Source organism: Odocoileus virginianus, chromosome 3 (assembly GCF_023699985.2).
Source record: "Odocoileus virginianus isolate 20LAN1187 ecotype Illinois chromosome 3, Ovbor_1.2, whole genome shotgun sequence".
Classification (NCBI taxonomy): Eukaryota; Metazoa; Chordata; class Mammalia; order Artiodactyla; family Cervidae; genus Odocoileus; species Odocoileus virginianus.
In genome coordinates, this window is record NC_069676.1 from 37,180,087 (window position 1) to 37,195,907 (window position 15,821).

General features: G+C 48.1%; 1 protein-coding gene across 2 annotated transcripts; it reads right to left on the reverse strand.

Annotated features, from left to right (window-relative positions):
* Positions 1–41: 41 nt before the first annotated feature.
* Positions 42–14,412, reverse strand: LOC110149665 (class I histocompatibility antigen, Gogo-C*0202 alpha chain-like). 2 transcript variants are annotated; one of them, XM_070465205.1, is made up of 7 exons: positions 14,282–14,412; positions 10,007–10,267; positions 8,691–8,966; positions 3,197–3,472; positions 2,986–3,084; positions 2,634–2,666; positions 42–2,404 (listed from the first exon to the last, which is right to left on the reverse strand). In XM_070465205.1, exons 1-7 carry the CDS (start codon positions 14,343–14,345, stop codon positions 2,397–2,399), a joined length of 1,017 nt encoding a protein of 338 aa, XP_070321306.1. In that variant the 5' UTR covers positions 14,346–14,412; the 3' UTR covers positions 42–2,396. The 2 variants fall into 2 exon arrangements, with proteins under 2 accessions (XP_070321306.1, XP_070321305.1); XM_070465204.1 differs by having other exon boundaries at positions 2,625–2,666.
* Positions 14,413–15,821: the final 1,409 nt, after the last annotated feature.

Below are 15,821 nucleotides of genomic sequence, written 5' to 3' on the forward strand. Positions count from 1 at the left end.
ACCTGACCTTTGTTCTAACTTATCTCACCACACAGCCAGAGAACTGTAAAAATAAAACACGTTTATTACCACAAAACCTTATTAATACAGGTCCATAATCCCTTACCCAAAACCCTTAGAGCTGGATATAGTTTAGAATTTAGAATTCTTTGGGCTTTAGAAATATACCAAGATGTGAATACTGAATATTATATAATACTACCAGAGATGTCTGGGGTGACATCCAATAATCCCCCAAATCAATATTTCTGTGAAAAAATGTGAAAAGGCACACTAAAGGAAGTTAATGAAGAATATGAATAACCCCACTTGACTCTTTTTCTTTTTTGTTCAATAGTGGGGCATGTGGGATCTTAGTTCCCTGATTAGGGATCAAAACTGTGCCCCTGGCAGTGGAAGCACTGAACCTCACTTCACTTTAGGATTTTTTTTTTCCCCTCCTGCCCCTCTCCCAGGTCATGTTTTGATGACAAAGTTGGGAAGATGCTTCTAGCTTCCAGAGGTTTTTGTAGATTTCAGAATTGCAAAAAAGGGATTGTAGACCTGTACTTACTTGCCCATTTACAGAACAGCTCAGTTACTGTTGAGGCTTTGGTGCAGTGGTGAGGTGGCCAGGCTGTAGCAGCCAGACTGCTTGTCCTCACATCCCAGCTCTGGCATGAATCAGCTGTGGGACCCTGGGCCTCAGTTTCCTCACCTGTACCACAGAAGTATTCATTCCCCCCTACACTCATGCTTGGAAGACTAAATAGCTTAGTATACAATAAAGTACAAAATAAAGGGCTTCCCTGGTGGCTCAGATGGTAAAGAATTTGCCTGCAACGCAGAAGACCCAGGTTCGATCCCTGGGTCTGGAAAATCCCCTGCAGAAAGGAATGGCTATCCACTCCAGTATTGCTGCTTAGAGAATTCCATGGACAGAGTAGCCTGGTGGACTACAGTCCATGGGGTCTCACAGAGCTGGACGTGACTGAGCGACTAACATACAATAAAGTGCCTAGAACTCTGCTTAGTATGTGGTTTGCACAGCATATATGGGGCATGACAACATCAGTGAGAAAGACAGACATATAAGACACGTCTTCAGTACAAGTCAATCATTACAAGCTCACTGCTTAGGTTCTACAGGCCACCAAGGTAGGTTGACTCTTTTTCTAGTATTACAAGCGTTCACATCCTTGGCCTTTGAGCCTCCCAGGGCTGTAGACATAGAGGTTTCAAACTCTCCACAGGAGGCTCTGTCGCACTTTGGGGTCAGCTGAAGGGGAGGCAGCGGGTGCTCTGGAATGGGTCTGACCTTGTGTCCTTATGACAATGGAGAGAGCTCTCTCTGCCTCGGCTCTGGAGTCCCAGCTGCTAGCACACCAGATGGCCCTGAGACTGGATTCTTGTTCAGAGAGGAGATAAGGGGTTTCTGCTCCACTGAACATGCAAAGGTGAGGCTGGGCCTTCTCCAGACATATCCTTCACAGGCATTTTCATGTGACACAGAGAAAAGGGGTCTTTTCCTACTCTATCAGTAACCTGTGCCTATTGTAAAAATTCAACAATTCAAAAGGATAGGACATAGGGAAAGTATGGTCTGAATTGTGTCCCAACCTTCAGTTGCCTGGGACTAACTAACAGGTCTCCAGGTACCTGTCTTCTGAGCTTCTCCTCAAATACAAAAGGATACCACACACCACACATACACTCCCCCTCACATGCACCTCATATATCCTCTCACCCTCAAACATACACACCCACACATCTTCACCCTAACACAGCTCCTCAGTTTCACACACCTACTCTTACTGCCTCTCCTATACCCTCACACACCCAACACTCTAATCTATACAGAAGGAGATCATACATATATACAGAACACACCTATAAAAGAAGCAGGCAGTCAGTCATTTCTTTCTGATGCTAGCAGGTTCACACAGGATGCTGCCCCTATAACTCTTGGATACTTTTCTGGTTTTTCCCTGACTGCCCAGACCCTTGGTTTTCAGGTTGGGCAAGTGGGAATGAGAGTAACATTGCCAAACTCATAGAGTGCCTGAGAAGCTCAAGTGGGATTTACAATTAACATGAAATCACTCTGCAAATTGTCAAGTGTAAGAGAAGCTGCGGGATTACTACAGCCCCCCTTCCCACCCCCCAAACTGGAAATAATTAGACTTTTAAAAGGGCTTCAGGAAGAGGGTAAAGCCATCTTAGTGGCACAGACTGCTTGTAAGAAGGCTGGTGGGGATGAAGAGGGTTCAGTTTGGGTTGGGTGGGCCCTTCACAGATCACATGAGCCAGCCAGTGCACACTCCACAAAACACATCCTTGATTTGTGACAGTGACTTCTGTCAGCAGATGAGTTGAGCAGCTCCTGATCTTGCTGGGCTTTGAGAATTATGGGGGTCCTATTCACCTGCAGGAAGAAAGGAAAGGAGGTGACCCCAGTAGGCTCCCCAACCCTCTTCCAAACCTGGATAGTGGCTCTCTGGAGTGCTCCCTACCCCCTCTGCCTGGGGGCAGGGGACTGAGGCCAGGGAAAGCATACACCTCATGCTCCACCCCCATCCTGAGTTCTAAGGCATCTCTGCTGTGTTGGGAACATCTGGGGTTTCCTCTCCCCAACTGGTCCTTACCACGATCACCTGGGGCTTGCTCGTAAGGCTCCTTATTCCTGGCTGTGGAGAAAAAGAACACAGGAGACCCGGTGAGTGGGTCCCCACCACCCCTCTTCCTCCCCTATCTGGGCCTTTTCCCAAGTCAGTCCCAGGTCTCCCCCGACTGTGGAATCCACAGGGTCCTCCTGGTGGTGTGCAACTGGGGTGGGGTGGGGACATCTGGGCTTTTCTACAGGTGGGGGACAGGGGGCAGGACCTCGCAGTAGTTGCTGCTCCCAGGAGAAAACAGTTCTTGCTGCGGCGGGGAAGGATACATTCCTTCCCTAAAAGCCTTCTGCAGCCAGAGGGCTTGCCACTCCTTTGTTCCTTACCCACCTACCTCGAAGGCACTTGATCAAGCTCACAACACCGCCAATCGCCAGCAAGATCAGGATGAGAGAGATAACTATGGCCACAAGTCCTGGATGAGAGGGCATTTCTAAGAAAAACAGAGAAAAGTGGGCACTCCCAGATCATGGGATTGTCTCTGGTCCCCTGGGACCCTGCCCTTCTCCCCCCTCAGCCCCTCCCGGGCAAGCCCAGCTTCTCACCCCAGGACACAGTGAGCGTGTGATTCAGGCTGGAGTGCTGCACATGGCATGTGTATTGGGTCTCTTTCCCAGCCGGCACCCACACGGCCATCCACGTCTGATAGGTGCCATCTCCACTGGGGCGTGTCTCCACATACTCAACCTTTGAATTCAACTTCTTCTCACCCAGCCACCAGCTCAGTGAGATGTCTTGTGGATAGAAGCCCAGGGCCCAGCACCTCAGGGTGGTACCTCCATCCTGGGCTGAGTGCTTTGTCACCCGTACTGTGGGTGGTTCTGCAAGGAGAGGAGGAGGGAGGAAGACTGCTGAGTGGCTGTTCTCTCCCTATCCCTTAGCCTTAATTCTGGGCTCCTCCAGCATCTTCCAGGGTGGAGGACAAGGAAATGGGGACGAGGTCTCTGTGTAGGGGATGTACCCAATTACTGTTGTAGGCAGGGATGACTGATTTCCAGCTGTGACAAAGGAGCATTGACCTGTTAATTACCATGAGGGGGACTGACTTTCTGTCCCCAACCTCCAAGGAGCTTCCTCTGGGGGGCTGTTGGGTCCTAGTCTGACATACCCCCTTCTTCCTACAGAGATCCTAGGGTTTTCTCAGTGACTTTATTTACTTCCTCTGTGACTTTGTGCATGCAGTAGGTGCCTAATCAGTTCAGTTCAGTCACTCAGTCGTGTCCAACTCTTTGCGACCCCGTGGACTGCAGCACTTCAGGCTTCCCTGTCCCATCACCAACTCCCGGAGTTTGCTCAAACTTAGGTCCACTGAGTTGATGATGCCATCCAACCATCTCATCCTCTGTCATCCCCTTCTCCTCCTTCCTTCAGTCCTTCCCAGCATCAGGGTCTTTTCCAGTGAGTCAATTCTTCCCATCAGGTGACCAAAGTATTGGTTTCAGCTTCAGCATCAGTCTTTCCAGTGAATATTTGGGGTTGGTTTCCTTTAGGATGGACAGGTTTGATCTCCTCACAGTCCAAAGGACTCTCAAGAGTCTTCTCCAACACCACAGTTCAAAAGCATCAATTCTTTGGTGCTCAGCTTTCTTTATAGTCCAACTTTCATATCCATACATGACTACTGGAAAAACCATAGCTTCGACTAGATGGACCTTTGTTGGCAAAGTAATGTCCCTGCTTTTTCATATGCTGTCGAGGTTGGTCATAGCTTTTCTTCCAAGGAGCAAGTGTCTTTTAATTTCATGGCTGCAGTCACCATCTGCAGTGATTTTGGAACCCCAGAAAATAAAGTCTCTCACTGTTTCCATTGTTTCCCCATCTATTTGCCATGAAACACAGCCCCGCCCATCAACAGAAAATTGGATTAAAGATTTACTGAGCATGACCCAAGAAGAGAGTTCCAAAAAAAATCTACTTCTGCTTTATTGACTATGCCAAAGCCTTTGACTGTGTGGACCACAACAAACTCTGGAAAATTCTTCAAGAGATGGGAATACCAGACCACCTGACCTGCCTCCTGAGAAACCTGTATGCAGGTCAGGAAGCAACAGTTAGAACTGGACATGGAACAACAGATTGGCTTCAAATAGGAAAAGGAGTACGTCAAGGCTGTATATTGTCACACTGCTTATTTAACTTATATGCAGAGTACATCATGAGAAATGCTGGGCTGGAAGAAACACAAGCTGGAATCAAGATTGCTGGGAGAATATCAATAACCTCAGATATGCAAGTGACACCACCCTTATGGCAGAAAGTGAAGAAGAACTAAAGAGCCTCTTGATGAAAGTGAAAGAGGAGAGTGAAAAAGTTTGCTTAAAGCTCAACATTCAGAAAACTAAGATCATGGCATCCAGTCCCACTACTTCATGGCAAATAGATGTGGAAACAGTGGAAACAGTGAGAGACTTTATTTTGGGGGGCTCCAAAATCACTGCAGCCATGAAATTAAAAGATGCTTACTCCTTGGAAGAAAAGTTACGACCAACCTAGACAGCATATGAAAAAGCAGAGACATTACTTTGTCAACAAAGGTCCATCTAGTCAAGGCTATGGTTTTTCCAGTGGTCATGTATGGATGTGAGAGTTGAATTATATAGAAAGCTGAGTGCTGAAGAATTGATGCTTTTGAACTGTGGTGTTGGAGAAGACTCTTGAGAGTCCCTTGGACTGCAATGAGATCCAACCAGTCCATCCTAAAGATCAGTCCTGGGTGTTCATTGGAAGGACTAATGTTGAAGCTGAAACTCCAAAACTTTGGCCACCTGATGCAGAGTTAACTCATTGGAAAAGACCCTGATGCTGGGAAAGATAGATGGCAAGAGGAGAAGGGGATGACAGAAGATGAGATGGATGACATCACCAATTCAATGGGCATGAGTTTGAGCAAACTCCAGGAGATGGTGAAGGACATGGAAGCCTGGCATACTGCAGTCCATGGGGTCACAAAAAATCCGAAATGAATGAGCAACTGAATAACAACAATATTCCACTATATGTATGTACCACATCTTCTTTACCTATGTATCTGTTGATGGATGTTTAGGTTGCTTCTGAGAGGAATAGAATAGAATAGTTATATAAGTAACTATAGATGTCCCAGTAGGGTACTATAGATAGAAAGGGAAACCTAGGAAACTTTGGGAGACCACTATCAGTTAATGATCACTCAAGAAAGCTATTGGAATATCATGAAATGAAGCAGGCTTGCTTAACTATAAGCATGAGATATGCCTCGGGCCTTTAGGTGGAAGAAAAATGTCACCACCCTTCTACTGATTTGAATAAGCGCAATGATAATCCTAGTTTGACCTCCTGGGTCAGTCTCCTGCCTGATACAAAGGAGGAGCTACTGATGTAAATCTCCCGTCTACTCAAAGAAGGTAGTACTTTCTCCCTCCCCCTTTCCTTTGACTATAAAATTGTAGCCCACTTAATCCTTAGGGTAGAGCTCCCTGGCCTGCCTGCTTACATCTCTTCTAAGTGTCCTATATTTATATATCTACTGCTAACCCATCACTTTGCCTCTTGCTGGACTCCTTCTGTGCTGAGACACAAAGAAACTGTTCCTTATTAAGTCCAGACACCAGGTGAGTGATTCTAATGAAAAGATCATGGTTGGAGTCCCACGTGGGGTTTCGGCTGTGTTCAAGTCCTGGCCATGTGACTTAGAGTCCCAATCTAAGGCGAATGGTTTCACTTTCATGTCCTGGCTATTGTAAATAGTGCTGTAATGAACATTGGGGTACATGTGTCTTTTTGAATTGTAGTTTTCTCAGGGTATATGCCAAGTAGTGGGATTGCCGGGTCATATAGTAGTTCTATTTTAAGGTTTTTAAGGAACCTCCATATTATATTCCATGGTGACTGTATCAATTTACATTCCTACCAACAGTGCAAGAGGGTTCCATTTTATCCACACCCTCTCCAGCACTTACTCTTTGTAGATTTAAATATATATATTATTTATTTATTTATTTATGGCTGCACCGGTTCTCCGTTGCGGCAAGTTGACTTCTCTCTAGTTGTGTTGTGCACATTTAGTTGCCTCGCGACATGTGGGATCTTAGTTCCCTGACGGGGCTTGAATCCATGTCCCCTGCTTGCCTGGCAGAGTCTTAATACTGGACCACCAGGGAAGTCCCTGTTTGTAGATTTTTTGATGGTGGTTGTTCTGACAAGTGTGAGATGATACCTCGTTGTAGTTTTGATTTGCATTTCTCTAATAATGAGTGACACTGAACATCTTTTTATGCATTTGTTGGCCATCTGTATGTCTTCTTTGGAGAAATGTCTGCTCAGGTCTTTACTCATTTTTTGGTTGGGTTATTTTTTGTTTTTGTTTTTTTTTTAATACTGAGCTGCATATTCTGTTTGTATATTTTGGAAATCAATCATTTGTCTGTTGCTTTGTTTACAAATATTTTATTCCATTCTAAGGGTTGTCTTTTCATCTTGTTTATGTTTTCTCTATCATGTAAAAGCTTTTAAGCTTAATGAAGTCCCATGTGTTTATTTTTGTTTAGGAGGTAGGTCAAAATGGATCTTGCTGTGATTTATGTTGAAGAGTATTCTGCCTGAGATTAACATTTGAATCACTGGACTCAGTGAAGCAGACTGCCTTCTGCAGTGTGAGTGGGTCCATACTGAAGGTCTGAACAGAACAAAGGGTTGAGTAACGGAGCTCCTCTAGCATGATTGCTGAGCTGGAACACTGGTCTTTTCCTGCCTTCAGACTCAAACTGAAACACTGACTCTTCCTGGGTCTCAAACTTTCTAGCATTTGAAGGAACCATACTACTAGTTCTCCCAGTTCTCAGGCCTTTAGTCTCAGGCTGGAACTGCAACATTGGCTCTCCTGGGTCTCCAGCTTGCCAACCGCAGATCTTGGAACTTCGCCGCTATAGTCACATGAGCCAGTTCCTTAGAACACAACTCTTTCTCTCTCTCCATGTAGCCTGTTGGTTCTACTTCTGTGAAGAATCCTCACTAATCTCCCAGGGGAAGGACATAGGACAAATGAGTGCATTTAGCACATAGGTGCTAAATGAGAGTTCCACAGTACTTATTTAACGCACACCAATATGGTTCTTTGGAGAGGCAGCAGCTATTATTACTATCCTCATTATACTCATGAGGAAACTAAAGTGCAGAGACCGTAAGTAACTGCCACAAGGTCACACAACCAGTTAATCCTGGATCTGGGATGAGTTATCTGGAGGCTAGGCTCCAATACCTGAGCTCTGAGCCACCATGCTCTGCTCTCACAATCACATCTTCTACTCCTGATGTGATCTGTCCTGTCCTCCCTTTGAGAAATATCCTCTTTATTACCTCAGCTGACTCACATCCCACAATTCAATTGCCAGATATCTATGGTGTCCTGGGTGTTCTGATCAGCTCCACCCCTGGCAACCTCAGCCAGAAAGGCTTTCACCCTAGGCATCCCCAAGCACCCACCTTCCCTAGTGTCCACCCCAGCCTTTGTGTCTCTAGCCCTGGTTGGCTGGGGTCAGGAGAAGTTTATGATGCACCTGGAGTCTGGGGAGCACGTTTAGCATGAGGCGTGTCGGGGAGGAAAGGGGATAAAAGCTTCAGCTTCCCTGTCAGTCCCCAGTGGTCTAGGGAGAGGTGAGGGCTGCTTTTCTCCTGAAACCTGAGATCTGTTTCCCAAGGAGCAGAGTTACAGGCTGGTAGATCCCCAAAGGACTTTAGGAGGACCTAGTTTAACCCACTTGCCCTGCAGATGAAGAAAATGAGACCCAGATTAAGAGACTTTATTCCCAAGACCACACTGGAACAGGGGAGACTCCAGAACTCCACACTCTATCTTATTTGGAGCAAAGACCTGAGGTCTGGGCTTTCTTCTTACTCTGCAGCAAAAAGCCATTGGCTAGCTGGCCATTTTTCTGGATCCCAGAGAGCTTGCCTGAGCCAGGGGGACACAGCCTGGGGACACAGCCTGCCTCCTCATTTCCCAGAGACTTGTTTGTTAAATGGGATGACTCTTGAGAATGGGAGCCACAGGCTGAACCTTACCTCTCCGGGTGAATCTCTGGCCTCCCAGCTCCAGGTAGCTGTGCAGGGAGGTGAGGCAGGGCCCTTCCAGGTAGGCTTTGTCGTACTCAGCATAGCAGTGCTCTCTCTCCATCCAGCGCTTGGTCACCAGAGCCACAGGGTTAGCTGAGATCCAGCTCAGAGTTTCCACATCCAGTGACAGGTGGTCTTCCCCATCATAACCAAACTGCCAGAAGCTGTTGGAGTGGCCATCTTCCTGGATCTCACAGCCAAACATGCGGTGACTGCTGTGCATGCCTGTGAGTACAGGTAAGAAAGCTGTCACCCTAGTAGGGACTGGGGGTCAAGTCCCTGAGACCCAGGGAAAAGAAGCCCACCACCCACAGGGACATCAAAAAAGTAGAGGGACAGGGCATCATCATTTAGATAAAAATCTCCCAAGTAATTTTCATAAGCAGCCTGGGTTGAGAAACCTGCTAGGCCTCTCATGTGGGACAAACACCCCAGTTCATAATTAGACACATCCTTATATCATATCCCACACTACTTGAAAGTGAAAGTTGCTCAGTCGTGTCCGACTCTTTGTGACCCCATGAACTATACAGTCCATGGAATTCTCCAGGCCAGATACTGGAGTGGGTAGCCTTTCCCTTCTCCAGGGAATCTCCTCAACTCAGGGATCAAACCCAGGTCACCCACATTGCAGGCAGATTCTTTACCAGCTGAGCCCACAGGGAAACCCACCTGTGGGTGTAAAATGTTCTCAACGGTAAGACTAAGTCATGCCATGCTTATCCCGGGGGCCCTTGGCTGATGCACAGCCCTTCTCAGTCTCAATCCTTTATATCCTTTGTATCTACTGATTCTGAGGCCTCTGGGGACCTGAGGCTTTTAGTCTGGGCATTTGGGTATCGAGGCACAGAGAGGGGCGGTGTTGTGTGAACAAGCTGTGCTTCATAAGCACTTCATTCAGAATAAGCAGCAGCCCTGGTGGTGGGCCTAAGCGCACTGTTACTGAGAAGGAGAAGCTGAGGTGGTACCAGAGGGCCTGGGGGTACTGCATGAGTGAGGATGAGGCAGGGAAATCCTCTCCCCATCAGCTGAGTTTCAGAACCCAGGTTAGCTAAGGGGCAGGGGGAGACATCATGGGCCCCCAGCTCCTATGATGCTTGCTGCACTGTTCTGAGGCCCTGAGGCCCCTGCTGGACTGTGGGGGAAGGGGACTGAGAAGAGCCAAGTGTCAGAGGCTTGCCCCACACCCTCTGACAAGCACAGCTGCCCGGAGAGTGAGTGTGCAGAGGGTGAAGGAAGGAGCATGGGGCGTCCACCCAACGCACCGCTGCTGTGGTTGTGGTAGCCCATCATTATCCATGTCTCCACCTGATGGATCTCTGCCCATTTCCTCTGCTTCTTGGTCTCGTTCTCCCAGTATGTGACATTCTCGGACATAATCCATGGAGCCTGGGGCTCAGCTTTGTCCACACGGCTGTCATACCGGATAAAAGGCTGATCATCCACGTAGCCTACAGCCAGAAACCTAGGGAGGCTCGGGCCCGGCTCGGACAGGTCCAGGTAGTGGTAGCGGAGGGAGTGCGTCCCTGTGGAAACACAAACTGGTCTTGGGTTCACATAGACCACCAGGGTCTGCACCAGGCCTCAGTGTGCTGGGTGAGGTTGGCTATAGAAACTTACCCAAGAGAATTCACTATGAGCAAGAATGTGCGTGCGCGTGCTACGTTGCTTCAGTCGTGTCTGACTCTTTGCAACCCCATGGGCTGTAGTCCACCAGGCTCCTCTGTCCGTGGGATTCTCCAGGCAAGAAAACTGGAGTTTTCTCCAGATCCCACCTCCAGGGGATCTTCCCAACCCAGGGATCAAACCCGGGTCTCCGGCATTGTAGGCAGATTCTTTACCATCTGAGCCACCAGGGAGGCCCAAGACTAGTTGATCTCTTATCTCTCTTGAGTCCAAATCCTGCCTCTCTACCATAACTCCAAACTCACTGATTTAACTTGCTGCTGGAGATGAAATCTACTTAGCAGCCAGTACTGATTCAAGCTATTCAAATAAACGCTGTATCTTAAACTCAGATCACATTTCTCAGAGATATCCCTGGCTTACTTTCATACTTAACTTTTAAAAAAACTTGCTCACTGATCGGGTGGAGAGGGAGGTGGGAGGGGGGACTGGGATGGGGAATACATGTAAATCCATGGCTAATTCATTTCAATGTATGACAAAAACTACTGTAATGATGTAAAGTAATTAGCCTCCAACTAATAAAAATAAGTGGAAAAAAAAATAATAAAAAAAATTAAAAAGTAAAAAAAAAAAAACTTGCTCAGAAGTTTTTATCCCCTAACACTCCTGTCTCTGTGTTATTTTTCTCCAGAGCACTGGAGAGAGTCTGCATTTGCACTGACTAGAGAGTAGTATTTGTTTGTCTTGTTAATGGACTCTTTCCTCTGCAGTGTCAGCTCTCCAAGGGCGATTCCTGTATGGATTGTTCTGTTTCCTCAGCACCTAGAACAGCTTCTGGCATACAGTGGGTGCTCACTGGTTGAACATTCACATGTGAAAGGAGTCAAACACATCTCTACACTCACGGCTCTCTTTTTACTGCCTCCTTGTTACTTCAGGCTATACCAAACTCTGCCCAGGTCCTCTGTACCTGCTGTTTCTTCTGCTCCAGGCATCCCCCTTTCTGTTTTTTCTCAGCCACTCTCCACACCTCAGGTTGCAGTCAGGCATCCCTTCCTGCAGGAAGTCCTCCTGATTCCAGCCTGATGTCTCACAGAGGGATCTCAAGAGTATCCTGTGCTCCCTGTGAAACTATAGATTTCATGAGGGTGGGAAGTCCATCTGCCCTCTATCTACCCAGGGCCTAGCACACAGCTGGAAGTTGCTGTATTGGACAAAAAACAAGAACATGAATGGTATGAGGATTATCAAGAGTTGCCGTTTTGGGAGTGACCATTGTGCCTGCACTGGTTTAACTCCTCCTCATTCACTATCTTAGTTCATCCTTACAATAAACCTAAGAGGTCAGTGTGACTGGCCCCATTTTACAGATAAGGGAATCAAGGCCCAGGGGAGACCAAGTGTAGTACTCAAAGGCATGCACTAGAACGAGGGCAGCCCAGATTCTCTCCCCAGGGACTGCTGCCTTTTTCTAAACTGAGAAAAGGGATGCTCTCCTCTCATGCCTGGAGAAACCTCCTCATGGGAGGCAAGAGTGGTCAATGTTAGGAGTGTTTGAGCAAAGGGTTAACATCAGGCCTGAACTGGTGTGGGCCTCCTGGGAGATGACTGAATTATCTCTCATGGTGCTGTTTCCTTGCACATCTTTGAGTTAAGATCAGTGTGGGGGAACTCCTGTGCTGGTACCTGTGAATGGGCATGAAGTTCTTTGGGGGAGAACAGAGGCTATGATTTCTCCATGTCAAGGTGATCCACTCACTTCTTGGCTCTGATCTGCAGCAGCTCTACCTGCCCTGGAAGTGAGGGATAGAAAAGACCCTGTGTCTTTGGGTAGCTGCTGGGACTCCTGGGTAGTGAGGAAGCCGTACAAGCTGGGTCTCTGGTCCTGCCTCCTTCTCCACAGCTCAGAAAGCATAGTGGGGTAGGCTGAATAATGCCCCCCAAGATATCCCTGCAACTGTTGAATGTTACTTTATATGGTGACAGGAGTTTTGCAGATTAAATTAAGGATCTTGAGATGAAGAGATTATCCCAGATTGTCTAGGCAGGCCCTAAATGTGTCCTTAGGAAAGGGAGGTAGAGGGAGACTCCAAGAAGGTCAGAGAAGGTGTTGTGAAGATGGAGCAGAGAAAGATGCAGGAAGGCACTATGTGCCAAGAAATACAGTTCTAGAACAGGCAGGAAAGGCCTCCTTAAAAAGGGAATTCCTTTTAAAAGAAGGAAGGAACAGCCATTTAAGGATCTGACATTTCAGGTCTGCAGAGGGGACAGCCAGTGCAAAGGTCCCAAATCAGAAGCGTATGTCAGGTGTCCTGAGGCTGCTGCAAGAAGGCATGGAAAAATAAAATGGTGCTGTGATTCAGTGTAGCAGATGTGGGGGTGAAGGAAGGGGCTGAATTATGAATCTTTCCCAGGCTTGTCCAGATCTGGCCTGGCCCTCCTTGCCATGGGCTCTGGTTCCTGGCATCTGCTCTGCCCTGGACTACTTGCCATGGCCTACATCCTGGCATCTGGTACCCATCCTGGGAGTCAGGGACCTACTTCTTAGGACAAGTTCATGACTGTGGCCTGCCTCAGTTGACTTTCAGGTACTGCTTCCCATGTACCCAGTGAGGCGCCTGTCACCCTTCCCTCCCTGAAAATCCCACCAGTTTCTGCTCTGCCTACCAGATAGTCTTGAGAGTCCAGCCTGCTCTCTGTGGGGGCTCACACACTGCTCATTGCCATTTTTGCCTAGGAGAATGATCTCAGCTGGGACTAGATTCCCACCTGCTAACTGGACCCAAGTGGGATCATCATGCCTTGGGCTGCAGCCCAGAGTGAAGCAAAAGCAGCTGAAGAAGGCCACCTCCCGGGCTTTGGAGGCGATACCACCTGCCAGGCTGGGGTCAGTGCCAGGCACTGTGGGACCAAGGCAGGAGGAAGTGGGGGCTACACGGCAGGCATCCAGCGGTATCTGCTCCTGCAGTGACATGGCCTAAGGAAGTTGCTACATGCCCACTGTTGTTTCAGGGCCTGCGAGAACATTAGTTTTCCCCCACTTCCACCCTAACTCTCCGCTGCCATTCCTAGTCTCTTGGCCACATGGCTGGTCTTCAAAAAGGAGCAGTCCTGCACCCCATTAGCCTAGCCTCCTTCTTCCTCTGACCAAGGTTGGGGAGGGAGGAGCCAGCCCCTTTCCCACCCAGGCCAGGAGACTTTTCTGCATCTGCCCCACCTCCCCTATGATCCATATGGCACTGCCCGTCCCTAGCTGTACGGCTCCGAGGAAGTTATTTCAATGCTCCAGGCCTTGGTTTCATCTGTAGGTAGGCTCAATTAACTGACCTGCTCCACAGTGCTTGAGCATCCAATGAGATAATGAACGTAAGGAAAAAGTACAGGCATGGGGCAGGCTTCCCAGGTGGCTCAGTGGTTAAAAAAAAAATGCCTGCAGTGCGGGAGACTCAGGTTAAATCCCTGGGGCAGGAAGATTCCCTGGAGAAAGAGATGGAAACCTACCTGAGTACTCTTGCCGGGGAAATCCCATGGACAGAGGAGCCTGGTGGGCTGCAGTCCATGGGGTCACAAAGGGTCAGACGTGACTGAACGACTAAACTATAGGCATGGAGACAGCACCTTCTCAGTCTCAGTCCTTCCCTATTCTGAAGGGAGAGGTGACCTTGGGAAGGAGAGAGCTGGAGTTTGGGGTGAGGTGGGGAAAGATGCTTGGGTCAGCTCTCTGGAGGCCAGGTCTCAGCCCCTGGGACACTGTCCGGAGGCCCTGGCCTCTGTATCCTCTATCCTGGCAGAGTTTCCCCACCCCAAGACAGTCCTCCAGATTCCTAGACAGTGGACACGGCCTCCTGCAGGCTGGGGGCTCCTGGCCTCCACCATCCTATCCTTTCTTCAGCAGGCGGGCAAGGTCTTACCTCTAGGCCGTGACTTGTTTTCCACCTTCTGCTGTGCCAGGTCTGCCATCACCACCTTTGCCATGGAAGCTGGGCCCACCAAGGGCAGCCCCCAAGGACTCTCTGCAAGGGGAAAATGGAAAAGGATAGTATGAATCTTAAGGCATAAACATCCTTCCCATCCTTGTGTTTGCTGGGAGAGATAGTATGGAATGACAACAATGACAGGCACATTGGAAGGGAAGAGGAACATGGGGGTCTTGCGTCAGGAGTGATGGGAAACTTCCCCAGCAGGCAGGCACAAAGCCAGGAGAGCAGCCAGATGTCTCCATCTGGCTCCCTAACACCACCTGGCGGAGAAGGCAGTGGCACCCCACTCCAGTACTATTGCCTGGAAAATCCCATGGGCAGAGGAGCCTGGTGGGCTGCAGTCCATGTGGTCTCGAAGAGTTGGACACGACTGAGCGACTTCACTTTCACTTTTCACTTTCATGCATTAGAGAAGGAAATGGCAACCCACTCCAGTGTTCTTGCCTGGAGAATCCCAGGGACGGCGGAGCCTGGTGGGCTGCTGTCTAAGGGGTCGCACAGAGTCGGACACGACTGAAGTGACTTAGCAGCAGCAACACCACCCGGCAGCTTTGTCAATCCTGCCATTGACATGGATTTAGTTGGTTTGGAGGTAAAGGAGGGCTGGACACTGGCAGGCATTGAAACCTCCCAGGTGATGCTTATACGCTGCCAGAAGGACAACCCATGCACTCCTGCTTGGCTCAGCCCTGCCACACTGCTCAGCTAGGTAGCCCTGACCTTTGCAATATTACTCATTTGACAAACATCCGTTTGCTGTTTAAAGAACACTGTAATGGGTTACCATTTCCTTCATTAAAAAAAATAACAGATTATATATTTAATAGGAGAAATGGAACATGCATATACATTTTGGAGAAATACATATTCATTTTCTGAGGACAGATATATATTTAGTATATGAAACAGAACACCCAGATACAGAAATCCTCCCCTACATTTTTTATGTTCAAGGACATTTATTATACCATTCTTTTTTAAAAATTAATTTAATTGGAGGATAATCACTTTACAATATTGTGCTGGTTTTTGCCATACATCAACATGAATCAGGTATACATGTGTTCCCAACGAACCCGCCTCCCACCTCCCTCCCCACCCTATCCCTCTGGGTTGTCCCAGAGCACGGGCTCTGGGTGCCCTGCTTTATGCATCAAACTTGCACTGGTCATCTGTTTTACATATGATAATGTACATGTTTCAATGCTAGTCTCTCAAATTACCCCATCCTTGCCTTCTCTCACTGAGTTCAAAAGTCTGTTCTTTACACGTGTGCCTCCTTTGCTTGGCAGGTGAATTCTTTACCACTAAGCCACCAGGGAAGCCCTGAATCTTCCTATTGCATTCAAGAGCCTCAACTTGGAGGGAAAAAATAACCTCTTTATTTTCACTAAGCTCTAGGTGAAGTTTGGCCCATCTTCCTGAATGGAAGTTCAGCAGGATTAGCAGAACCTGTGCAGTGGTCCATGAT

What these genes read in the sequence shown, in the direction of transcription:
- LOC110149665 (XM_070465204.1), bottom strand. Translation starts at nt 14,345, where the DNA reads ATGGCAAAGGTGGTGATGGCAGACCTGGCACAGCAGAAGGTGGAAAAC. An exon ending in AAACAAGTCACGGCCTAGAG is followed by an intron (nt 10,268 to 14,281) that starts GTAAGACCTTGC and finishes GTGTTTCCACAG; the next exon opens with GGACGCACTCCCTCCGCTAC. An exon ending in CACGCTCACTGTGTCCTGGG is followed by an intron (nt 3,085 to 3,196) that starts GTGAGAAGCTGG and finishes TGTTTTTCTTAG; the next exon opens with AAATGCCCTCTCATCCAGGA.